General features: G+C 47.4%; 2 protein-coding genes across 2 annotated transcripts in view; both read right to left on the bottom strand.

Moving 5' to 3' along the window:
* Nucleotides 1–22,381, bottom strand: part of LOC127007955 (uncharacterized) — a 46,908-nt gene extending 24,527 nt beyond the window's left edge. The window contains exons 1-26 of the mRNA XM_050879501.1: nucleotides 21,963–22,381; nucleotides 19,578–19,619; nucleotides 16,717–16,889; nucleotides 16,096–16,169; nucleotides 15,684–15,825; nucleotides 15,162–15,331; nucleotides 14,371–14,552; nucleotides 14,145–14,251; nucleotides 13,246–13,394; nucleotides 12,168–12,339; nucleotides 11,531–11,640; nucleotides 11,205–11,355; nucleotides 10,443–10,529; nucleotides 10,077–10,209; nucleotides 9,635–9,804; nucleotides 8,851–9,300; nucleotides 7,518–8,490; nucleotides 6,598–6,830; nucleotides 5,335–5,427; nucleotides 4,549–4,668; nucleotides 4,225–4,419; nucleotides 3,530–3,706; nucleotides 2,565–2,675; nucleotides 1,723–1,820; nucleotides 906–1,119; nucleotides 427–630 (exon numbers count right to left, since the gene is read on the bottom strand). Coding sequence (XP_050735458.1) covers nucleotides 427–630; nucleotides 906–1,119; nucleotides 1,723–1,820; nucleotides 2,565–2,675; nucleotides 3,530–3,706; nucleotides 4,225–4,419; nucleotides 4,549–4,668; nucleotides 5,335–5,427; nucleotides 6,598–6,830; nucleotides 7,518–8,490; nucleotides 8,851–9,300; nucleotides 9,635–9,804; nucleotides 10,077–10,209; nucleotides 10,443–10,529; nucleotides 11,205–11,355; nucleotides 11,531–11,640; nucleotides 12,168–12,339; nucleotides 13,246–13,394; nucleotides 14,145–14,251; nucleotides 14,371–14,552; nucleotides 15,162–15,331; nucleotides 15,684–15,825; nucleotides 16,096–16,169; nucleotides 16,717–16,889; nucleotides 19,578–19,619; nucleotides 21,963–22,017 — 4,785 coding nt within the window. The 5' untranslated portion in view covers nucleotides 22,018–22,381. The remainder of the gene's footprint in view (nucleotides 1–426; nucleotides 631–905; nucleotides 1,120–1,722; nucleotides 1,821–2,564; nucleotides 2,676–3,529; nucleotides 3,707–4,224; nucleotides 4,420–4,548; nucleotides 4,669–5,334; nucleotides 5,428–6,597; nucleotides 6,831–7,517; nucleotides 8,491–8,850; nucleotides 9,301–9,634; nucleotides 9,805–10,076; nucleotides 10,210–10,442; nucleotides 10,530–11,204; nucleotides 11,356–11,530; nucleotides 11,641–12,167; nucleotides 12,340–13,245; nucleotides 13,395–14,144; nucleotides 14,252–14,370; nucleotides 14,553–15,161; nucleotides 15,332–15,683; nucleotides 15,826–16,095; nucleotides 16,170–16,716; nucleotides 16,890–19,577; nucleotides 19,620–21,962) is intronic.
* Nucleotides 1–25,489, bottom strand: part of LOC127007956 (zinc finger and BTB domain-containing protein 17-like) — a 56,369-nt gene that overhangs the window by 13,625 nt on the left and 17,255 nt on the right. The window lies entirely within an intron of this gene.

The following is a 25,489-nucleotide window of genomic DNA, read 5'->3' as shown; positions in this document are numbered from 1 at the left end:
AGTCCGTTCCATGTTGTTATGCTTCTGTATGGAAAACTGTATTTCTTGATGTCTCTCCTACAGTCGCTCTTCTTCAATTTCTTACCATTGCCTCTTGTAACACTTCTGTCACGTACCACTAAGTCTTCTCTGCCCAATTTCTTCAATCCCTCTTGAATCCTGTACAATGCTATTAGGTCCCCTCTCTCTCTTCTGCTCTCCGGTGTTGTTAGTCCCAATTTCTCCAGTCTTTCTTCATAAGTATGTTCTCTCAGAGTTTCCGGTAATTTAGTCGTGTGTGTGTGTGTGTGTGTGTGTGTGTGTGTGTGTGTGTGTGTGTGTGTGTGTGTGTGTAAAAAGAAAAACAAGAACAAGAAAAAAAAGGAGGAAGAAAAGAAAAAAAAATCAAACCAAAAATAAATCCCAAATAATCCACCTCTCCCTTACCTTGAAGTCCTCCACCTCCAGCTCCACAAAGTCCACCAGCGAGGGGTCCGTGTGAGTCTCCAGCAGAAGGGCGGCCGAGCGGAGGTGAGTGACAGGCGTGGAGACATTGACGCTGAGGCTGAGAGAGTCATTGGAGAACCAGCCGTGGCGACGCACCAGCCTGAACTGTCCTTCGTAGGTGAGGCCGCTGGATGTAGACGAGACCTGGGACGCGTGACGACAAGGGACACAAAGGAATGGCACATTATCCTGAACTGCCCTCGTGTTAAAGTCAGTCTCATGTGAAACTCAAAGCATAGTAGTAGTAGTAGTAGTAGTAGTAGTAGTAGTAGTATGTTCCACTGAGGGAGTTTAAGTACCTATAAAGTAGAAGCTATAACAGTAGTAGTAGTAGTAGTAGTAGTAGTAGTAGTAGTATGACACGTTTGATCAATAAATAAATTCAACAACAGTGAAATAAAACAATCGACAAAACTTACATTAACTTCCCTGATGGCTCCGTCGAAGGCGTGCGAGAGAGTGAGGAGCACTTCGGAGGTCCGGGCATCAGGCAGGGTGAGTCTGACCTCCGCCTCGGCCTTCACCTGCTGAGTGTTTGACTGATTCAGCGTGCCAGACACCGACAGCTCACTCCTCAGCAGGATGAGATCTCCATTAAAAGTATAATTCCCCAAGGGCGAGTGTTGTTGATCCCTGGAAAGTATCATACAGTCAAGCCTCTTTGTACTCAAGCTCTCTCAGTGCCTTACAAACACACACATAGACAAACACATAGATGGTTTAGGAATGTCAAGAGGAGGGAGGAAGAGGAGGAGGAGGAGGAGGAGGAGGAGGAGGAGGAGGAGGGACATATATACAGTCAAGCCTCTATGTACTCAAGCTCTCTCAGTGCCTTACAAACACACACATAGACAAACACATAGATGGTTTAGGAATGTCAAGAGGAGGGAGGAAGAGGAGGAGGAGGAAGAGGAGGAGGAGGAGGAGGAGGAGGAGAGCCATATACTCAGAGAAGGTAAGGGGTGGTGACAGAAGGGAGGAGACCAGCTGGAAGACTGAAGAAAGCCTGGAGGTAGTGCTGGAGAGGGATGAACACCCGGGAGGAGACAGCAAAGGCGCCACAGTAAGAAATTGAGAAAGGGAACTTGTTTGAAGGATATAAAGACGTACAGTTTTCCATACATGCCAAGAGAGGGAGAGACTCAGCATCCGTCCACCCCCACAAAGGAAAACAAGGGTGACAGGTGAAAAGAAGAAGAGGAGGGAGATTACAAACACCAGCCGCTGTGTACATACTTGAGCAAGGCGCCTCTGATGTGGAAAAGCACCTCGGCCCCATCCTTCACCATGGCCCCATAGCTCTCAAGGCTCTCTTCCTGCACCTTTCCAGCAACCTGCGGGAATCATAAACAGTCTTCTTAACCCTTAGATAGTGGTGGATCTATCCGTATATAAACGGTCCAAAATTCAGTCGGAAAGTTGGAAAGTTTTGTTTAGTCGGTGCAACATCTGTGGTCATATGCCAGAGAGAGACAGAAGGGGAAGGAATTATAGAAGGGAACAGATCCCAGGAGACGAAACACAGCCCCCGATCAATAACTGGTACCCATTCAGTGCTGGGTGGACAGGGGCATAGGGTATCGGAAAAGTCGCCCAAATTTTTCCACTCCAAAATTCAGTCGGTCAGTTTCGTATGGCAGGAATAAAACAACACGTCCAGACTGTGGTGGAATCCATATACAGATGATAGTTAAAACATCCATTATGCAGCATGACTATATATATATGCTACGGTCCTAAGGTCGGCAGTGACTACGTATAGACAATTAATTTTGAAGCGAGAGAGTTGGAAATGGCAGGACAGAGTGTGCTGAGAAGGAGTGCCAGAACAGGGAGAGATGGAGACACTTCTGCTGCGGCCACCCCTTGGAGGGAAGTTCATGCAAGGGAACAGGGCGTCAGAGATATGGGTAGATAGATTTTGGGGGGGAGCCGCTCTTCAAATACTGCCGCCATCTAAGGGCTACTAATCGTAAAACTGCAAAGGAAGGAGCACAAGGCCATCATGAAAACAAAAATACCCGTTACGCGCTGCCCCTACAAAACTACAACTCCTATAAAATGACTTGGCTTCTTACCCTGTGCGCTATATTGAAAGACTTCTGGCCACTGAAGAGATTGAGTTCCTGCAAGCCATCACTCCAGAGGGCTTCGTGTCTCACTTCAGAGGACCAGTCAAACCAGGTCAGCTGTGGGGAAAGAATAAGGACCGTCAAACCTTGTCTCTGGATATAAGTGGACCCAATTGACAGGCTACAACCAATCTTAGTCTATGGATTGTCAACTTGTCTGTGGGAATATGTGGACCCAATTGACAGGCTACAACCAATCTTAGTCTATAGATTGTCAACTTGTCTGTGGGAATATGTGGACCCAATTGACAGGCTACAACCAATCTTAGTCTATGGATTGTCAACTTGTCTGTGGGAATGTGTGGACCCAATTGACAGGCTACAACCAATCTTAGTCTATGGATTGTCAACTTGTCTGTGGGAATGTGTGGACCCAATTGACAGGCTACAACCAATCTTAGTCTATAGATTATCAACTTGTCTGTGGGAATATGTGGACCCAATTGACAGGCTACAACCAATCTTAGTCTATAGATTATCAACTTGTCTGTGGGAATATGTGGACCCAATTGACAGGCTACAACCAATCTTAGTCTATGGATTGTCAACTTGTCTGTGGGAATGTGTGGACCCAATTGACAGGCTACAACCAATCTTAGTCTATGGATTGTCAACTTGTCTGTGGAAGTAAGTGGAATACATCTTGATCTGAGGGTTGTCAAGTGTAAAGAAAAGAAAATATCGACCATCACTATTTTGAGTTTCACGTGAGACTGATTTTAACATGAGGACAGTTCAGGATAGTATCTTGATCTGTGGATTGTCATGTGTAAAGAAAAAAAATATTGACCATCACTATTTTGAGTTTCACATGAGACTGAGTTTAACATGAGGACAGTTCAGGATAACGTGTCATTCCTTTGTCTCTGGGTCCAACTGACAAGCTACAACCCATCGTGGACAATACCCACCTCCGCAGAGCCGCTGAAGGCCTCCCATTGGGCGTCTGAGGTGGAGTGCAGCGCAGCGCCAACCTGCTGGCCGTCCCTGCCGCCAAACACCTTCGCATGCATCTGGAAGGGCTTGGTGCGGGCGTGGTCGACCTCGGCGTAAAACCCTGCGCTGGCGGCACCCACTGCACTATGAACCTATGGAACAAAGGACAACAGGTTTCTCATTATCAAAACCTGCCCAATTTGGTGGAAAAAGAAAGATTTGAATAGGAGAGAGAGAAAACAGTTTGACATATGGGTTGGTTGGAAGGACAAGGATCTAGAGAGGTATTATATTAGGTAACTTATCATGAAAAAAGAAAGATTTGAATAGGAGAGAGAGAAAATAGTTTGACATATGGGTTGGTTGGAAGGACAAGGATCTAGAGGTATTATATTAGGTAACTTATCATGAAAAAAGAAAGATTTGAATAAGAGAGAGAGAAAACAGTTTGACATATGGGTTGGTTGGAAGGACAAGGATCTAGAGAGGTATTATATTAGGTAACTTATCATGAAAAAAGAAAGATTTGAATAAGAGACAGAAAACAGCTTGACATAAGGGTTGATTGGTACGACACTACAGAGGCAGAGAAAGACCTGGGACTATATGCCACCAGGCTATCAGAGAAGGCCAAATCCATGCCAGTCACAGCAGACGGGTTAACACTCACCATTATCTCCTTGTGGCCGGGTTTGCTAAGGTCCACATTGTAGCTGGCTTGAAGCAGGTGGTCATTGAGTTCCAGGTGGATGCCAGCCAGGGCGTGGAAGGGTTGACACTGCAGGAGGTGGCTCAGTGACAGCTTCATGTGACCCAGAGAGCCAAGCCTTGCCTCGGCCTCGGCCTGGAGAGCTCCATCCGATGCCTGGTAAGAAACACTCATTAGAACCCGACTGATCACTTTTATAGGCTTTGGAAATAGTTGATGTGAAGGGTGGAAGCGTCTCACAATACCAACTCAAGGCCCTTCCTGTGATTACGTGTCGGCCCTCACCTTGTACAGCACACGGCCCAGGTAGTCCAGGGCCAGCTGCTGACTGAACACGCTGAAGGCCATCTCAACGTCCCTCTTGTCTCCCTCGCCAATGTTCCTCGACACCAGGGTTGAGTTTATCTGAGGGGAAGAAAAGTATCTAGTGAGGCATTATGTTAAAAAGCTTGTCATGGGGGATGCAATGTGAATTTAATAAGCTAATGAGAATGATTTCAATAAGAGATGGAAACAGACACGAGGGATAGCTGGCATGATTAAAAAGAAAACGTGATGAGAAACTGAATTAAAAGAGTGAGAATTAACCCCTTGACTGCCCATTTCCTACCAAAGACATCACCAAGCTACAGGAATGGGGCAAAAAGTGGCTGCTACAATTCAATGAAGAAAAATGTAAAGTCCTGCACCTTGGGAGGGGATATCCAGCACACCAATACCACATGGGAAACACTCCACTATCCACCACAGAGGCAGAGAAAGACCTGGGACTATATGTTAATCCAGCACACCAATACCACATGGGAAACACTCCACTATCCACCACAGAGGCAGAGAAAGACCTGGGACTATATGTTACCAGGTTACCAGTGAAGGCCAAATCCGTGCCAATCGCAGCGGACGGGTTAAACAGCATAGCCCATAGACTACATAGGTATAAATATAAATATGGTAAGCTCATGTAACCACCCAATTCTGATGCTGTTTGGAGCCCGCTGCCCTGACTGGCCTTCCCATTATAAAAAACAGAGGTGGTTTCAACTCCGCCAGCGACCGAGAAGCTTCCCTTACCTTTGCACCGCTGAGGGAGAGGCTGGCATTGGCTGCAGTGTTGCCAGGTTGGTGCAGCACATCCACGGTCAGCCCCGCATCCGCCTGGCTTGACTATGAAGAGAAGAGGAGAAGTTCTAAACACCCTTCACCTAATCTTACCCCTTCTAAACACCCTTAACCTAATCTAACCCCCTCTAAACACTCTTAACCTAATCTAACCCCCTTCTAAACCCCCTTAACCTAGTCTAACCCCCTTCTAAACCCCCTAAACCTAATCTAACCCCCTTCTAAACCCCCATAACCTAATCTAACCCCCTTCTAAACACTCTTAACCTAATCTTACCCCTTCTAAACACCCTTAACCTAATCTAACCCCCTTCTTAACACTCTTAACCTAATCTAACCCCCTTCTAAACCCCATTAACCTAATCTAACCCCCTTCTAAACACCCTTAACCTAATCTAACCCTTTCTAAAGCCCCATAACCTAATCTAACCCCCTTCTAAACACTCTTAACCTGATCTAACCCCTTCTAAACACCCTTAACCTAATCTAACCCCCTCTAAACACTCTTAACCTAATCTAACCCCCTTCTAAACCCCCTTAACCTAATCTAACCCCTTCTTAACCCCCTAAACCTAATCTAACCCCCTTCTAAACCCCCATAACCTAATCTAACCCCTTCTTAACCCCCTTAACCTAATCTAACCCCTTCTTAACCCCCTAAACCTAATCTAACCCCCTTCTAAACCCCCTTAACCTAATCTAACCCATTCTAAACCCCCATAACCTAATCTGATTCCCTTATTTGCCAACTGTGCACACATCAAAGACTGCCAACACACCTGGAAGTGGACCATAAAGGTTACATTATCATCAAACAGTCTGTCATTCTTATGCATGCAAGTCGGGGCTGTGAGTGTTCTTAGTGGTCAGCGCCATTTATGTATGCAGTTGTCCTACTTAATTATGCTCATGTGAACTCAGGGAGGACGGAGAGAGAAGAGGAAGAAAGAGAAGAAGTAGGAGAAAAAGTAGAAGAAGAAAAAGAGGCAGAAAAGGAAGAAGAGGAAGATAGTGGAGTAAAAAAAAGAAGAAAAAAAGAAATAAAGAACAAAAAACAAGAACAAAAACAACTAAAACACCAAAAAGAAGAAACATATTTATAGTAAGACTTGCGGGCTTTTTTTCACTATTATTCTTTATTTTTCTTGCCCTTGAACTGTTTCCTCTGCCGTAAAAAAACATTACAAACAACAAAACCAATCAGCCGTCACCTACCTGCACAGACACACGGCCCTCCAAGGACTTCTCTCCGTTCACCATCTTCTCCGTCAGTCGAGCGCTGAGAGCAAGAGAGTCGGTCTGCGCTCCGTCTAACCCGTACTCACACTTGGCCTCCACCACCGTCAGCTCCGCCTCGCACAGAACGCTCCCGGACGCTGAGCCGAAGTACTGCCCCATCATGACCCGTGCCGAGGCCTGGTGCTGCTCCTCCATCACCTCCCACTTGCCTGAAAGAGAGAGAAAGATACACAAAGATTTAACAAGACCACAAGTAAGTGACCTATGATAACTCCCGACAATGTAACACCAGTGATATGACACCTCAAGACCTATAGCTAATGTATGAGGAAGAATTTCATGTCACCAGTTATTTACTACAAAGAGGGGAGGATACACAATGATATAAGGAGACAAGGCAAGGTGTCCAGTGCAGATGTAGCTAACGGATGTGGAGTAGAGGACCTGGAAACAGTGCTCAGAAGGGAAAGACTTCGATGGTTTGGACATGTAAAGAGAGCAGGGGAGGATACAGTGCTGGGAGTTTTGGAGAGATTGGAGATAGAAGGAAGAAGACCAGTTGGTAGACCTAGGAAAACATGGAGAAGGTGTATACAGGAAGACTTGGCACTGATGGGATTGGATGAGCATCGGGCAGAAGACAGAGTAGAATGGAGGAGAGCCATAAAGTGTCCAACGAAATGATGATGATAATGATGATATTATTATAAGGAGACTGTAAGCACCCTGAGGCACCTCCTAACCCGTAACACAAGACCTTAAAACCCAAAATTGATGTACGGGGAAGAATTTCACGTCCCCAGCTCTAAGGTACTAATGAACTTGTCCCAGGCTTCTGAAAATAACAAATGAATGATGAGGAGGAGGAAGAGGAGGAGGTGAGTAGAGTTCCTTACCTTGTGTGGCCAGAGGGTCATCCTGGAAGCTGGACATGAAGGTGGCATCCCAGGACAGACTCTCGGGTGCCTGGAGCAGCGAGCCATTGGCCTTCACCTCCCATAGGCCAGGCAGGGCCACCACCAGCAGGGACGTGTGCCTCATACCCGGCCCTTCCCTCTCACTCTGCAGGGAGGCGTCAAACTCTGCATGTGGCTGCGAGTCTTTGTAATACTTGAGTGCCAGTCTTTTAAGTGTCGAGGACCAGCGGTATTGGCCCTCCACCTGCCTGCCGGGGACCTCCACAGTGCCGCCCACACCGTCGGCGCGACTGTCCAACACAACGCTGACTCTTCGGTCGACGGAGGAGCCGGGGGTGTCAAAAACAGCCTCCATGTTGCTTGCGGTGTTTCGGAAAGAGAACACAAATTTATCAAAGTTGTCGGATTTTGTCACCACAATCTGCCTCTCGTAAAGGTTGGCGTCGGCTAAGGTCCCCATGGTGAGCTGTGTAGCCTGAGTCTCCCTGCTGCAGACCTGGAGCCCAATGGCGTCACTCAGAGCCTTGGACGAGCAGCCTTCAGACGTCTGCGGCGGCGTCTGCGTTGCCGGTTCGCTCCACCCCTGGTCGGCATTGGAATACACAGTGACCTTAACGGAGGAGTGGATCTTCATCACCTCCGTCTCAGGCAGGTCCAGCTGGATGTCGACAAGATGGCCGCCGCGGATGCTGATCTTCCCGCCGAGATGAGTGTGTGTGTGGTGCGTGGTGCTCCGCTTGATGCCGCTGTAGCTCCCGTAGCCATCCAGGAGGAACGTTTCATCGGCGGCCACGGTCACAGAGGGGGAGAGCCGCCCCTCCAGTAACAGCTGCCCCGGGCCCGCCATATCAAACCTGCCTTCCTTGCTGAGGGAGAGCGAGCCGGACATGTTGTACTTGAGCCTCAGCGGGAAGCCAAGGAGTGTGGGCGTCACAAACTCCTGACTCATGACCTGGAATTGGAGAAAGAGTTTGTTCATTACCCGCAGTGTTTTAACCCCTTGACTGTGGATTTCCTACCAGAAGACATCACCAAGCTACAGGAATGGAACAAAGAATGGCTGCTACAATTCAATGAAGAGAAATGTAAAGTCATGCACCTTGGGAGGGGATATACCACATGGGAAACACTCCACTATCCACCACGGAGGCAGAGAAAGACCTGGGTGTATATGTTACCTTCTAAACCCCCTTAACCTAATCTAATCCCTTTCCTAACCCCATTAACCTAATCTAATCCCTTTCTAGACCCCTTAACCTAATCTAATTCCCTTATTTGCCAACTGAACACACATCAATGGCTGCCAACACACCTGGAAGTTCTTATGTGAAGAGAGTCGCTGGACGGCCTCCTGGATGGCCTTCAGAGGATCAGCGGTCAGGATGTTGTCCGAGCGCATCAGTTCATCGCCAAAGACACGCAGGTACAGGGCGGCCGCTGGCTCCTCCCCTCCCTCCACGGCCTCCTTCCTCTCCTTGGCCTTGTCGTACAGCGCCTGGTATTCCTCAAGCTTCTCGTCACGCGCGTCTCTCTTGGGGCGAAGGTTCTGGAGCAGTTTCTGAATCTCCTCGTTCTCAAAGTAACTTCCCTTCCCAAAGAACCTCTCAACGTAGTCTTCCAGTCCCTTGAAGTTGCCTCCGATCTCAAACAGGTTGACGGATTTGCCCAAGAGCTGCAGCGTGAGGTTGACGGCAGCGGCGCGTGGGAGGTAAGACTCTGGGGTGAAGATTACGTCCCCGTCGACGATGCCTCCGACGCCAAGCTGTAAGACACTGAGGGTGAGGAATAGGAACACTCGGACTAAAGGAAGGGAGAGAGAGAAGATTGTTATATGAAAAAAGGAGAAAGCATTAAGTGGATTTTGAGAATGGAGAAGAAAATGAATGGAATATGAAGGAGAGTAGTAGTAGTAGTAGTAGTAGTAGCAATCCCTTGGAAAAACAGTACCCATTCAAACTTGGGCTTCAACTTTCAATGGTTCAAATAATTAATCTTTTCCACAAGTGACTGCATTTTTTTTTACTCCTATCCATATTTAAAATACTCTGACCCTTGTGATCCATTGATTACATGCAACCCCCAGAGGACCCACTCACTGTGTCACTGAACTGTGCCAGCCGGTAATTCTTGGAGGCCTGGAAGCCATTGGTGTTGAACTTGTTGTCGAGGGTGAGCTGGGCGGCCAGGCGAGCCACCTCCTGCTCCCCCTGGCTGGCCCCGGGCTGATCCGCCAGGTTACGCACGTGGGTCCAGATGAACGACCCCACTGGAAGATGAAGAACACCCATATATTGTTGTGAATGACTTTTTTTCAGCGTCCAGGAGGCAGCACAAGGGCAACACTAAGTGACATAACAACACAGTGTGCTTCTCCTACACAAAGAAAACTGAAGAAAGTGAAAATCCAGATGAATGACCCAACTAGAAGATGAAAAACACCTTTATTTGGTTGACCCCCCTAGAGAAAAAGTCTGTTTCAAAGTACATTATTGCCAGGGACGAGAGAGTGAAGATGGCAGTGAACTCTTGCATCGTTACCTTGGTTGACCTCCTCCTTCTCCAGCAGTGTTTGCAGGCGGAGGAAGAAGCGTGGAGCGACGGCGGCGCAGGGCTGCAGGGCCAGGTAGGCAGCCAGGCGGACCTCAACACTGTCTTGGCCATCCTCCAGAACCTGCACCACCAAGGAAGGACTTTACTCAATGGATCTTTAACTCTTTTACAACCAGAACCTTATAGAATATCAGCCTCTATCCACTCATTAACACACACAGCCATTGATACCATAACCTTATTAATATCACCCTTGTTGGAGTCCTCATTCCATTCAAAAACACACACCCTTTGCTATGTATGGTACCTGGACTCCTCACAAGCAGACCCTCAGCCCCTCATAGTAATACTCACAGTCCACGGAGCCTCAGAGTCCTGGCAGCCGACACGCCTCAGGGTCTGCAGGGCTGCCACGCGAAGCTCCGTTGGCAGCAGCTTGTTCTGGGGAGGGGAAAAGTAAGCTTAGTTCTGGCGGGGAAATTGTCCTGAAATTGTAGAAAGTGTACAGATTAGCCAACTTTTCCTCTCTGTCTCTATAAGCAGCTTAGAGTCCCACCTTCTAGCAGTTCTGTGTGTCTTTGGGGAGGGTAAAAAGTAACCTCAATTTTGACGGGGAAATTCTAATCTTAAACTGTCTTGAAATAATAGAAAGTACGTAGATTAGGCAACTTTTCCTCTGTATATAAAGTGCAGACTCCCTCACCTTGTAGCAGTTCTGTGTGTCTTTGGGAGGGTAAGAAGTAACCTCAATTCTGACGGGGGAAATTATAATCTTAAGCTGTCTTGAAATTATATAAAAAAATGCTGATTAACTAACTTTTCCTTCCTCTCTATATGCATCATGGGCCTTTCTGTTGCTGTTCTTATTTCCTGCCCTTAACCGTGTAGCAGCGATGGGCCAAATTTGTGGCTTTACCGTGTAGCAGCGACGGGCCAAATTTCTGCCATGATATAAACCCCCCAAAATAGATGATGCATTGATATATATTATGAAATGGTTTGTGTGAGTGATGATTTTTTCTCATTTTTCTTGCTTAGAGAAATATAATCCTCACAGTTACCGGGTTAACCTGCCTCCCTTGCTGTCAAAAAGAAGACAAACAAAGCTTCCCTCACCTTATAGCATCTCTGTGGGAAGTTGTCTTTTGGGACCACTCCAGCGTTGCCGAGCGCCTGCAGGGCAAACTTGACCCTCTGCTGTTGTTGCTTGTCCTGACCCCACTCACAGCCCTCACCCACCTCCTGTCTAATGTGCTTCAGGAAGGGTCTGTAAGGGGAGGACACATGGATATACACACAGATACACACATACGCACAAAGAAAAAGGAAAACTGAATGAAGAGGAGGAGGAGAAGGAGGAGGAGTGAAGACCAGGAAAGAGCATGATACACACACACACACACACACACACACACACACACACACACACATCAAGCACTCACTGGGCATGAGTGTGGCAGGCACTGGAGTTCTTCTGGCACGCTCTGAACACCACGCTGGAGGCTGCCATCACTGCTGCCTCCCTCACTCCAAGATGACTCTCCACCAGGCTCTGCAGGACACAACATAGGAAGGTTTATTTTAATGCTACAAGGGACAGGAGGAGGAGGAGGAGGAGGAGGAGGAGGAGGAGAAGAATGGCAGCAAGGAATATAGAACTTGAAGGAGAGAGAGACAGGAGGAGGAGGAAAAGGAAGAGGACAAAAATGAATTAGATGGAGAGAGAAACAGAAGGAAGAGGAGGAGGAGGAGAAGGAGGAGGACAAAAATGAATTAATAATTTGATGGAGATAGAGACAGGAGGAGGAAGAGGAGGAGGAGGAGGAGGAGGAGGAGGAGGAGGAGGAGGAGAACAAAAAGGAATTATCAACTTGTTGGAGAGAGAGAGACAGGAGGAAGAAGAGGAGGAAGAGGAAGAGAAGGAGGAGGACAGAGAGGAACAAATAACATTGAAAGACAGAAGAAAGAGCAAAGGAAAGGAATAAAAACTAAACATGGCGATAGAGAGAGAACACATTCACACACTCACACAAACACACACACATTCCCACACACACACACACACAGCTCTCTACGCACCATAATGTGAGTGATGGACGAGGGGTCAGCTTGGGACTGGAGGTGCATTGCTGCCAGCCAGGAGGACAGTGTGGCAGGTGGGAGTGTGGCTGGCTCAAGACTTGCCAGGCGCGTCACCAGCCCCACACACGGCCCAGAGTCACATGCCAGGAAGCCATCCAGCATGAAGTCCCTGAGGAGAGTGATCGGAGGGACTCAAAAAGGTGATATTGAGACTTTCTGGGGCACTAAGGAAAACTGTATGATGGGGGCTTCTTTGTGAACTAGCCCCCTACCCAGACTGCTGCAATTCCTTAACCCTCTGACTGCAGATTTCCTACAAGAAGATATCGCCAAGCTACAGAAATGGAACAAAGAATGGCTGCTTCAATTCAATGTCATGCACCTTGGGAGAGGATATCCAGCATACCAATACCACATGGGAAACACTCCACTATCCACCACAGAGGCAGAGAAAGACCTGGGAGGATATGTTACCAGGCTACCAGTGAAGGCCAAATCCGTGCCAATCGCAGCGGACGGGTTAAGACTTTCTGGAGCCCAAAGGAAAACTGTGTGATGGGGGCTACTTTGTGAACTAGCCCCCTACCCCTATGAGGACTATCCTGACAGTCACGGCTAGAGTCTGTCCCTAACTGAACGTATCATGGTCTGGGAATGGGGTCAACTGTGATGTGAATTTTACTTTCCGGCTAGCGCATTCAGTTACTCCATTCATAAACAATCACCAGGAGTGGGAGAGAACCATAGCCCATTGAATCTCATAAGGGATAATAAGGTTGTTAAATAATAATGATAATAATAATAATAAGAGAAATCCATTTATCTACTAATGACTGAAACTTTCAACTTTTTTTTTTTTTACAGAAGAGGAAACAGTTCAAGGGCAAAAAAAAGGAGAGAATAATGAAAAAAAAAAATGCTACTCACTGCTCCTACAAAAGAATAAAGAGGAGTGACTGAAAGATACGTCAATTTCGGGAGGAGAGGCGACCTGATACCCTCCTCTTGAAACTATCATCATTGCCCACAAGACTGTCCCTCACTGAAACAAGCACGCTGATCCTCCTCTCCTTACTTGTGGTTTTCCATCTCGCTGAAGGTGTCCCACAGTTCCTGCACCCCCTGCTGGTCGAGGCGACTCATACGCTCCACCAGGTGACCGAACACACGCGGCCGCTCCTCCTTCTCCTCCATCCTTGCCAGCGCACGTAAGGCATCGGCAGCCTGGTGCAGGAAGGAAGGAACATTATGAAAAACAGAGTCAGTCGATATTAACCCCTTGGATGTTGATTTCCTACCAGAAGACATCACCAAGCTACAGGAATGGAAGGAACATTATGAAAAACAGAGTCAGTCGATATTAACCCCTTGGATGTTGATTTCCTACAAGAAGACATCACCAAGCTACAGCAATGAAAGGAAGGAACATTATGAAAAACAGAGTCAGTTGATATTAACCCCTTGGATGTTGATTTCCTACCAGAAGACATCACCAAGCTACAGGAATGGAAGGAAGGAACATTATGAAAAACAGAGTCAGTCAGTATTAACCCCTTGGATGCAGATTTCCTACAAGAAGACATCACCAAGCTACAGGAATGGAGCAAAAAGTGGCTGATACAATCTAATGAAGAAAAATGTAAAGTCCTGCACCTTGGGAGGGAAAATCCAGCACACCAATACCACATGGGAAATACACCACTATCCACCACGGAGGCAGAGAAAGACCTGGGAGAATATGTTACCAGGCTACCAGTGAAGGCCAATGCCGAACTAATCACAGCGGACGGGTCAAGGATAAAAGGAAACTATAGTCACAAGATACAGATATATTATGGCCCTGTCCTGTTGGTTGAAAATGATCGAGTGCACTGTAAAAACTAGTGGTTGAGTTCAGTGTAAGGTAAGGATAAGAAAATAAGGATAGGAACAATAAGGATAGGAAAGCTCCGAGTGTGTGGTTCAAAGACTCACCTGTGTCTGGGTGTGGGAAGACTCATGGGGCTGCCTGACACCCTCCTCCTCCGCCTCCTCCCTCTCCTCAAGGCTCATCCTCAGTGACTCTCTTCTTGCCCATTGTTCTTTGGGGTGGAAGGTGTTGGGTTTAGTCATTCAGAGAGGCAAGATGTTAAACTTTCTACTCAAACTAATTCTAATGGTGTACAGTTTTCTAATGCAAATGTAAAAAAAAAAAAGTTACCTTGGTGCGAGGCGTGCGCACTCCTTTCAGGCCTTGACGTCTCGAGGACAAGACTGGAGGACAAGGTGAAGGAGATGGGTCCTTCTGAGGGTGCCAGAGGGCCATCCACCTTCACATGCTGCTGGCACTCCACACTCTTCCACACGCCCCTCTGGCTCTCCATGAGGCACTCCTGGTTGCTCCTGTCAGTGAGAATTGTGACCTTAAAACACAGGTGGCATCAAACTCCACCTTATACCTGGACTTAGAATGGCTGTAAGGTGAAGAAGCCTTGTCAGATTATCGCTAGGCTCATAAAACCACCCATGGAGATGCCCACAACCTCTACAAAAGCCTTATGAAATGTGTGTGTGTGTGGGGGGGGGGAGCCTTGCCAAACTATCATTAGGCTCATAAAACTACCCATGGAAATAAACACAACCTCTACGAAAGCCTTACAAAACGTGTGTGTGTGTGTGTGTGTGTGTGTGTGTGTAAGCCCTAAAATGTCAGAGAATATAGGAAGCCTTGTCAAACTATTACAAGGCTCATAAAACTACCCATGGAAATTAACACAACCTCTACGAAAGCCTTACAAAACGTGTGTGTGTGTGTGTGTGTGTGTGTAAGCCCTAAAATGTCTGAGAATATGGAAAGCCTTGTCAAACTATCACTAGGCTCATAAAACTACCCATGGAAATACCCACAACAACCTCAACAAAAACCTTACGAAATGAGGACTTTTGTAAGCCCCTAAATGTCTGAATATACAGGCTCTGGGTGGGTAGGTAGACAGCTGTAGTTTGGTTTACCTGAAGAAGGGAGCTGCCAGGGGGAGGGTGAAGGGTGCAGGGCTGTGAGGGAGGTGCGGGAGCTGGGAGTGTTGGGCCAGGCAGTCGTTCTTGGTCTTGTTGAACACAAGATTGTCCTCCCCCCTGATCATGAGGTGGTACTCTGTCCTGCACTCCCCTGCGATGTCACTCTGAAGGGGAAAGAGATAGATAGATTGATACACAGATAGATAGATAGATAAATAGATAGAAAGATAGACAGATAGATAAAAGATTGCTGGACACATACACACAGATAGGCAAATAGATAGTTAGTAGATAGATAGATAAGTTGGCAATTGGTTGATCTCATAATACAAAAATAAACAACAGTTACACATATCATAATCTGTTGTAATAGTAGTGGTAGTAGTAGTAGTAGTAGTAGTAGTAGTAGTAGTAGTAGTAGTAGTAGTAGAAGAAGAAGAAGAAGTAGTCGTATTGTAGTAGTAGCAGTAGTAGCAGTAGTAGTAGTAGTAGTAATAATAGTAGCAGTAGACTCACCTCCTGCACTATCAGCTTGTCCTTGGGGTTGTCGAGGTTCATGCTTGTGTGCAGTAGTGACAACACGGACCGCTTGAAGTTGGTGGCGGCGGGGACCTCCTCCTCGTGGGGACAAAGCTCCTCCACGCGGCCGCCCTGGTAACTGAAAGGGGCAGAAGAACAGGGCTAGGATGAACACTTTGACGCATTCACAACTCACAAATTCCCAATAGATGCATAAGGAGACTACAAGAAGCAAGTCCTCTCACACAACTAGTTTCCATCATGTTCCCTGAATGGTATTAGTAGGGGTCGGTATAAGACAGAGTTCATGTGACCGATTATATACTGGTAACGAATCATAAGTCAAAGGTTGGGACTCACTGGGTATATAATCCTTCCTTCCCGGCAATGGTTCTAAGGGGAAACTCACCTGAAGTACAAGTCGTGGGCCTGCACAGCCTGCGTGAGCCACCACGAATCGCCCTGCATCTCCAAGCTCGGGATCTGACGGGCAAGAGTATGTGAAACGCGGGTGGAGGATACCGGAGAGTTTTGCGGTGTGACTTTCAACTTCATCCACAATGCCCCCTTCCCAACCCCACCATTAGTCATCCATGCACCCATATCGTCCTGGAGTATGTGTATGTCATATCTAATAATATACAAGCCATCCATCATTCAGTCATCCGCCATCCGTTATTCGTCATCCAGTCAGAGTTTTTTGGTATGTGATTTTTCCTTCTTTTACCTTTACAGGGATGGGTCAAGGCTTCTATGACCCGCGTGTTACCCAAGGTTGTGTGTGGATGGTTCTGACGCATGATTTAATTTGGTAAGATATTCAGTTTATTTATGGTTCGGTTCTGAAAATTGACTTGTTCTACATCTTTAGCATTTCCCTGTCTGTCTGTCTGTCTGTCTGTCTGTCTGTATGTATGTATGTATGTATCTCTCTCTCTGTCTCTTTATCTATCTATCTATCTACCTCGTGAATGTTTGTTTGTGTTTGTTTGTGTGTGTGTGTGTGTGTGTGTGTGTGTGTGACCCTCACCTGCATTCTGAGGTCACAAGGCGAGGCTCCAGCAGTCACCACGACCCTCGCCGCCACACTCAGGGTCGACTGGTGCTGCTGGTGCTCGCCCGTGCTGGTGCTGGTGCTAGTGCTGGCCTCCCCCCGGTACACGAACACATACTGGTGCCATGGTTGGAACCCCGAGCCATCATCTACACACGGGAACACAGAAACCAATGATAGAGGAGAGAAGAGACGAGTATCAACGGCCGTATATTCTTGAACACTTCCGGGTCCCAGCACACATGTTTGACACGGCTTTCGTAGGCGTTGTGGGCATTTCCGGGAGTAGTTTTGTGACCCTGGTGGTAGTTAGATCCTTCCTCGATACCATGAACTTAAAGAAACACGTATTTGACAAGGCTTTCGTAGGCGTTGTGGGCATTTCCGGGAGTAGTTTTGTGACCCTGGTGGTAGTTAGATCCTTCCTCGATACCATGAACCTAAAGAAACACGTATTTGACAAGGCTTTCGTAGGCGTTGTGGGCATTTCCGGGAGTAGTTTTGTGACCCTGGTGGTAGTTAGATCCTTCCTCGATACCATGAACTTAAAGAAACACGTATTTGACAAGGCATTCTGGTGGTAGTTTGACCTTTCCTCGTACCATGAACCTAAAAGAAACATATTTGACAAGGCTCTCGATACCATGAACCTAAAGAAACACGTATTTGACAAGGCTTTCGAAGGAGCTGTGGGTATTTCCAGTAGTTTTATGACCCTGGTGGTAGTTAGATCCTTCCTCGATACCATGAACCTAAAGAAACACGTATTTGACAAGGCTTTCGTAGGCGTTGTGGGCATTTCCGGGAGTAGTTTTGTGACCCTGGTGGTAGTTAGATCCTTCCTCGATACCATGTACCTAAAGAAACACGTATTTGACAAGGCTTTCGTAGTTGTTGTGGGCATTTCCAGGGGTAGTTTTATGACCCTGGTGGTAGTTTGACCCTTCCTCGGTACCATGACCCTTAAGAAACACATATTTGACAAGGCTTTCGTAGTTGTGGGCATATCCAGGGGTAGTTTTATGACCCTGGTGGTAGTTTGACCCTTCCTCGGTACCATGACCCTTAAGAAACACATATTTGACAAGGCTTTCGTAGTTGTGGGCATATCCAGGGGTAGTTTTATGACCCTGGTGGTAGTTTGACCCTTCTTCTGTAAGGTGAGTCTAAAAAAAACACTCATGAGGACCCGACTGATCTCCTGTTTGGCCTTTGGAAGCAGATGATGTGAGAGGTGGAAGCTTCTGACAGCACCGACCCAAGACACCTCTCCTTCCGAAACTCAAATTCTTAAACGTCACTGGCCCCCGTTACGACTATCTCCCAAGGCCACAGAGACGATTAACCGTGTGTTTAATGGGTGTTTCTCCCGTTCAAGGTGCACAGGGCGTGTAAAACTATCACCAGGATCACAAAACAGTTCATGAAAAGCCCTGCAGCAACTTTCACGAGAGGCTTCTCAAACAGGCGAACTGAGACGCCGAGAGGTTCAAGAATGCGGACTCATATATTGGTCGTATAATAAGACATTTCGTCGCCCAAGAACACCCATTTGACAAGGCTTTCGTAGGAGTTGTGGGCATTTTCAGGGGTTGTTTTATGACCCTGGTGGTAGTTTGACCCTTCTTCTGTACCATGAACCTAAAGAAACACTCATTAGTACCCGGCTGACCCCTTCTTTGACCTTTAGAAATAGCTGATGTGAGAAGCAAAAGTGTCTTACTAACCTTATATAGACGCTCCTTTCACTGACATCAATTATTTCTAAAGGCCAGGAAGGAGGTAAAACGCGTCCCCATGAGTGTTTCTTTATGTTCATGCTGCAGAATCTTTGTCAAACTACCACCAGGGTCACAAAACTACCAATGAAAATTCTTAAATATCCAACGAAAGCCTTGTTAAATGTGTGTGCTTGGGTGCCGCCGATAGGGATAAAGCATACGACCCCTTCCTTCACGGTGCAAAAACTTTGTCAAACTACCACCAGGGTCACAAAACTACCAATGAAAATGCTTAAATATCCAACGAAAGCCTTGTTAAATGTGTGTGCTTGGGTGCCGCCGATAGGGGTAAAGCATTTGACCCCTTCCTTCACGGTGCAAAAACTTTGTCAAACTACCACCAGGGTCACAAAACTACCAATGAAAATGCTTAAATATCCAACGAAAGCCTTGTTAAATGTGTGTGCTTGAGTGCCGCCGATAGGGGTAAAGCATATGACCCCTTCCTTCACGGTGCAAAAACTTTGTCAAACTACCACCAGGGTCACAAAACTACCAATGAAAATGCCTAAATATCCAACGAAGGCCTTGTTAAATGTGTGTGCTTGGGTGCCGCCGATAGGGGTAAAGCATTTGACCCCTTCCTTCACGGTGCAAAAACTTTGTCAAACTACCACCAGGGTCACAAAACTACCAATGAAAATGCCTAAATATCCAACGAAGGCCTTGTTAAATGTGTATGCTTGGGTGCCGATAGGGTTAAAAATATGACTCCTTCCTGACCTTCTCTTTCGGCCACTTGTCTCTAGATTCACCTTGACACACGAACTCACAAAACAAAGGTAGAAGAAAGATATACAGAAGGTAAGATAGGAAGTTAGTTAGGAAAATGAAGGTTAATGATTTATACGAAGATTAGGAGATAGATTTATGAATAGAAGGGAAAAGGCGAGAACCGGCTTAGTAATATTGTGATGAAAGATAAATAGGTAGATAGGGAGATAGATAGGGAGATAGATAATGAGAGAGAGAGAGAGAGAGAGAGAGAGAGAGAGAGAGAGAGAGAGAGAGAGAGAGAGAGAGAGAATTATTTCAGAGTCCCGTGTCTGTACTCACCCGAGGCGCTGCAGGTCTTAGCGCACACTGGCTCGGCGTCATCTGAAGAAAAAAAGGAAACCAAAATGAAGTAAATACAATAATAAATAAGGGAAAAATATAACTCTTGTGTTTTAATGGAGTTTCTATCACGTATATTATATCCTCGAAGTTGAGTATACATATATAAACACCATCACTTTATAAATAACCGAATTAACATATAAATAAATAAATAAATACATTAAATACACATCGTCCCTAATACTTATCAAACCTACGGTGCTATAATTTCAAGAGTAAAAAATGTGTATGTTTGTGTGTGTGTATGCATGTAAGTATGTATGTATGTATGAATGTATGTATGAATGTATGTATGTGTGTGTGTGTATGTATATGTGACACGCGATTTTCTTTGCTTTTGTGTGTGAAAAAAACAATCGTAAAAATAGAGTATGAATGGACAAACAGGAGTGGGCTACATTTCTTTTTTGTTTGTTTGTTTTCGCGAGCAGTTCAGAAGTTGTACATTTATATCATATTACATATATTGGAGCAGCGAATAGCGGTTTTTTTTTTTTCATTATTATTTCCTTTATTCTTTTTTTTGCCCTTGAGCTGTCTCCTTAATTTGCTGTAAAAAAAAAAGCGAGCCCCCGCGGTGCAGTGGTTAACGTCCCTGACTACCAACGTGCGGGACTGGGTTCTAATCCCGGTCCGGGCAGTCGGCGTGTAGCCCACCCAGCTGTTCACCCTTCCTTTCGTGATGGTTGATATATGTGCACCTGGCGACGTGTGAAGGAAAGTGACCAGGCGTTGTTAAGATGGAGGTGACGCGCCAGACCAATCCCCTCGTTAGGCCCGGTGGCATATTCCCGAAGTCTGTACGGGTATGTGCCGCCTACTCTTGAACTCGGCAGGATAGGTTAGGTTAGGTTAGGTCATGTAAGGTTTGGTTGGGGGAATCATTATAAGAGCATTTTCCAGAACGGTCCGTGGTTAGTTTCGAAGTTACAGCCGAGCGTCTTCACTCAGGGACCACAGACCCGCAGACTTCGGGAATATGCGGCCCGGTATCCCTCAACTTCCACGGGGGCAGACGAGATGAACGTTGCCAGATTGTCGTACTCAGCCTCTTATATTTACCGACTTCCAACCCCAAAACTGTCTCCTGGGCCCCAATAACGAGATCCATACATAGTTATCGTTAAAATAGTTAATTCCTGATGTTTCCTGCCAATAGTTATGCGTCAGAAACCGGTAAATACTATGCTCTGGGTATAATCTGGCAACGGTGGACGAGCTATAATCCACAAGAAACGTTCCACATTTAATCGTCTCCTCACTTAACCCCCCCCCCCCCCCACACGTCTTGCCGAGATGTCCCGCTGGCCTTGTGTTGTGTCCCGGGGTGGTGGGTTAATTCTCCCCCACCGCTCAAAGGGCCGACAGGACGGAGAAACGTTGTCAAAGAACCACCAGGGTCATAAAAGTACCCATGAAAATGCCTATAAAAATATCCTACGAAAGCCATGTTAAATGTATGTGCTTGGGCGCCGATAGGTTTAGGATTATGACCCCTGATCTCTCTTCCGGCCACTCATCGCTTCTGCCTCCACGCGCATCTAAACGTATGCTCCAAACTTTATATATATGCTACTACCCAATCGTAGACCCAGAGGAACGAAGCTTAAGCAGTCAATCGGTGTTCCACTTGTTCATCTCACTACAAGAAGTCGACGAAATTGGACCAAGAGAGGACAGAAGTATGCACAGAAATACGTACTACCTACAACATATAATATTACAGGCGAGGCGTGTTCCCTGACCACTCCAACACACACACACACACACGCGTTATACCCAGCATTCTCTCTCTCTCTCTCTCTCTCTCTCTCTCTCTCTCTCTCTCTCTCTCTCTCTCTGTCTATCTATCTATCTATCTATCTATCTCAGTCTTTTATGCGGCGCCTAGTTGCTGAACCGTGTGTTAGGACCGGCGAGACACACTAATCGTACACCTTTCTATTCAGGGCGGGTGGCAGGCAGGTTGCTATTCATGATATTACTAAGTTCACCAAAAGCGTGGTTCCCTCCCGTTCCTTGTCTCCGTATGTAAGGACCGGCAGGTTACACTAACTGTACACCTTTCTCTTCAGGGAGTGGATTTTCATGGCATTACTATATCTACCAATTGCGCTTCATCCCGTTCCTCTTCACGGCATGTAAGGACTGCCAGGACACACTGATTGTACAACTTGCTCTTCAGGAAGGGTGCACGGCAGGTTGCTTAATGCTCTTCATGCCATTACTGTGTTTGCCAAAAGCGCTCCATCTCATTCCTCTTTTCCTTCTCCTTTATTCTTTTCGTGGGACGGATCTGCACCAACTTGGGGGAGAACTGACCTGCAGCAGCCAGGGCCACGAGGGCCACCACGACAGCCGGCGCCAGCAGCCTCATGTCGGCCGCGGACCAACGCCGGGTCACGCCGCGTCTCGGCTGCGTGTCAGGCGGCCCGCCGCCAGACGTCTCGGGCAACACACGCCAGGTAATGGATAATATACGAGGCAGTAAAACAATATTTCCTTGTGCACACTGTAGGCCTCGCGCGGAAGGTTGAGGTGCACGCAACACTCGCAGGTGCACACAGGACGTGACACAGGAGCACCACAGCGCGCCGCCCTGACCACTGCGGGGCGGGCCACCCTCGGGGTCTTATATACCCTTCCTGCGGGACAGATGAGCACCGCCGCGGGTCCGTCCCTCCAGCACGTGCACACTGGTTCACAGGCTGTTTTTTCACCACCTTCCCGGCCCCTACCTCCGCCAAGATCAAGGTCTCTGCCGCTGCTACGCAACCGATGAAGAAAGAAACGGGAAAATCTAATCAGCCTTAACTCTTTTTAGAGATAAAAAAATCATCTTTGTTTTTTGTTGGGGCATATCATGTTGCTAGTATTTTTTTTTTATCTTGTCACGCCATCCTCTGCCTGCCTGCTGTGCCGAGAAAGAATACTTCTCCCAATTGAGGTATCATGCGATTGAGGACATTACATAATAAGAGCGAGCAAAGAGCGAACAAGTAGCAGTGCCGGTGCGAGTGCCAGCCGCGGGCCGCGCCACGACTAAGCGTCGCGGTGCTTTCCGGCGGCCGCCTCGCCTGCAGTACTTGGTGACCCGCCAGGCAGGATGCGGGCAGTTGACCTGGGCAGCGGCTGACAACGGTGACACTGTCAAGGTCGGGGTGGCGAGCCGACGCTCGGTTACACAGTGCCAAGCGTGGCAACAAGGTGCGCCGCGCTGCCCGCGCTGCGGCAGAGGGCGGGGAGCGCGCGGACGCCCGCACACGATGCGGCACTCCCGGCCCTGCGTGGCGGCGCACCCAGTGCCAGGGTCAACTCGAGGCACACATGACACAAGAAAACGTGTGGGACGATTTGCTTTGAAGGGACATACAATTATAGGCTATAAAATACTTGATGTTGAACTCTTCGCTGCTGGATTTCACCAACAGCACTTAAGAACATTATTCTTCACTGTCTCATTCAATGACATGCCCGTGTGGTACAGGAGGCGGCACACCGGAGACTGAAAACATAATCTCACCCAAGAAGACCAGAACCGTGCTGATCAACATGCCAGTGATATAACACTGTAAGGAGATTCCTACCAGCAGGCAGTGGCGTAGCGAGTGGTCCACTGATGAGAAGGCACAAAGGGGGCAAGGTAACAGAATTATTCAACAAGTATAATACAAATTGCATCGGTTTCTCTCGGAATTCCCAAAGGGATCGAGCCCCGCTGGGGGGCAAATTTTTCTCTGCGGGCCCTGGGGGGACGCGAGCCCCCTTTAGCCCCGACACTAGGGGGCACAGCCCCGACTTTTCCACAGCTGCTGTTCGCCGGGCACGCCCGAGCCTTGCACGACTTTGTGTGTGTGTGTGTGTGTGTGTGTGTGTGTGTGTGTGTGTGTAAGTATAAATTAGATAGTCACGTGAGTAATAATATCAAGGTGTGGCAGTATGCTACGCGACGTAATCTGCATCATTATATAATGGGAGCATATGCAGTAGCTGCGCGTGGCCTCAGTGGCCATCTCCGACGCATTAGTCCTTGCCCCGGGATAATGGGTCCTTACCCACCACAGGCTCAAGGACTAATGCATCTTTATGCCACAAGAATAATGGACGCCCTGCATATTGGTCTGCCTCGCGGCTCGGTGATCCTCGCTCGGGTCAACAATACCGCCGCCACCGGACGGTTGGCGGAGCAGCGGTGCGCGAGGCCAGTCAAGTGTCACGATAACAGCTATCACCCCGTACTCCGTCACCCGTCCCCCGTCAACTAGCACACACACACACACACACACACACACACACACGAGGGAATGATAGCAGAGCACAGTACTCGATCTGCCAGTCATCAGTTATGAATTTGGACTGCGAGGAAAAGGAGCGAGGGTCGGCGCCTATATAGCCGACGATGTGGGGGAGAGGAGAGGGAGACAGGGGGAGGGAGTAACCATAGGGAACACTAACCACATCAGAACAGTTAACGAACCTCCACCATACACCTATACAGTACTTTCTCCGCTAACCCACTTCCTCTTCTTACTATACACTTGATTAATTAAATAAAGAAAAAGACGTAGGGAAAAGAAAGCGAGTTAGTAATGAGACATACACGTGCAGTGAGGCTACTTTAGATATGGGTGAAGCTGGGAGGCAGATAAAGCTGTGAGTTATTATTATTATTATCATTATTATTTATTATTATTATGAGACGAATCAAATAGAGAGGAAGGAGTGTCGAGACAGAGAAAATAAAAGAGATGATGGAGAAGATTACAGAAGGGGAGAGACAGGAGAGAAGGGCAACATTTAAATATCTCGAAACGAATAAATTTAATCTTTCCAATATAGTTTACTTAGAGTTTACGTACCGTAGCACCAGCGGCGTAACTACGGTGGGAGGGGGAGGGGGAGGGGCCACGAAAACCTGAAAAAAAAAAATGGCAATGCGTGGATGAAGGGCGGATGAAGACAAGCGTGGGAGAGGTGTAGCCTACAGGTGAAGACACAAGCATGGGGGAGGTGGGTGATGGTGACGCCTAGGACAAACATGGGTGATGCGTGGATGAGACGTGGGTGAGGTGAGGTGCGGGTGAAGACAGGCATGGGTGAGGTGGATACAGGTGAAGCGTGGGTGAGGTGAGGTGCGGGTGAAGACAAGCATGGGTGAGGTGGATACAGGTGAAGCGTGGATGACATATGGATGAAAACGCAAGCGTGGATGAACATAAGCGTGGATGAGGTACGGGCCGGTGAACAAGATATAAGCATGGGTGAGGTGGGAGCAGGTGAAGCGTGGATGACATGTAGATGAAAACGCAAGCCTGGATGAACATAAGCGTGGATGAGGTACGGGCCGCTGTACAAGACACAATTAAGCATGGGTGAGGTGGATGCAGGTGAGACGGGTGACAAGCATGGGTGAGGTATAGGTGCAGGTGAAGCGTGGATGACGTGGATTAAAACGCAAGCCTGGATGAAGTACGGGCCGGTGATGCGGGTTTTGTTCGTGGTCAATAAAATATCTATCTATCTATCTATCTATCTATCTATCTATTTGGGTGCAGGTGAGGCGTGTGACAAGCGTGGGTGAGGTGAGGTGAGGCGTGGGTGTGTGAGGCAAAGCTGCATTACCCATCCACCACTTGACTCATTGCCGCCAACAACTTATTTCCTCCGCCACCGAGATACACTGCTTCCCGCCCCGCCCCTTCCTCTCTCTCTCTCTCTCTCTCTCTCTCTCTGGCCCCTGTTGTACATAATATCTTCACCGTCATATCAATAATCATAGTAGTAGTAGTAGTAGTAGTAGTAGTAGTAGTAGTAGATGAAATATGACGTTCAAATCGATCACCTCTCTC

This window comes from Eriocheir sinensis, chromosome 36 (genome assembly GCF_024679095.1).
Source record: "Eriocheir sinensis breed Jianghai 21 chromosome 36, ASM2467909v1, whole genome shotgun sequence".
Lineage (NCBI taxonomy): Eukaryota > Metazoa > Arthropoda > Malacostraca > Decapoda > Varunidae > Eriocheir > Eriocheir sinensis.
This window is presented reverse-complemented; position numbering and strand designations above follow the sequence as displayed.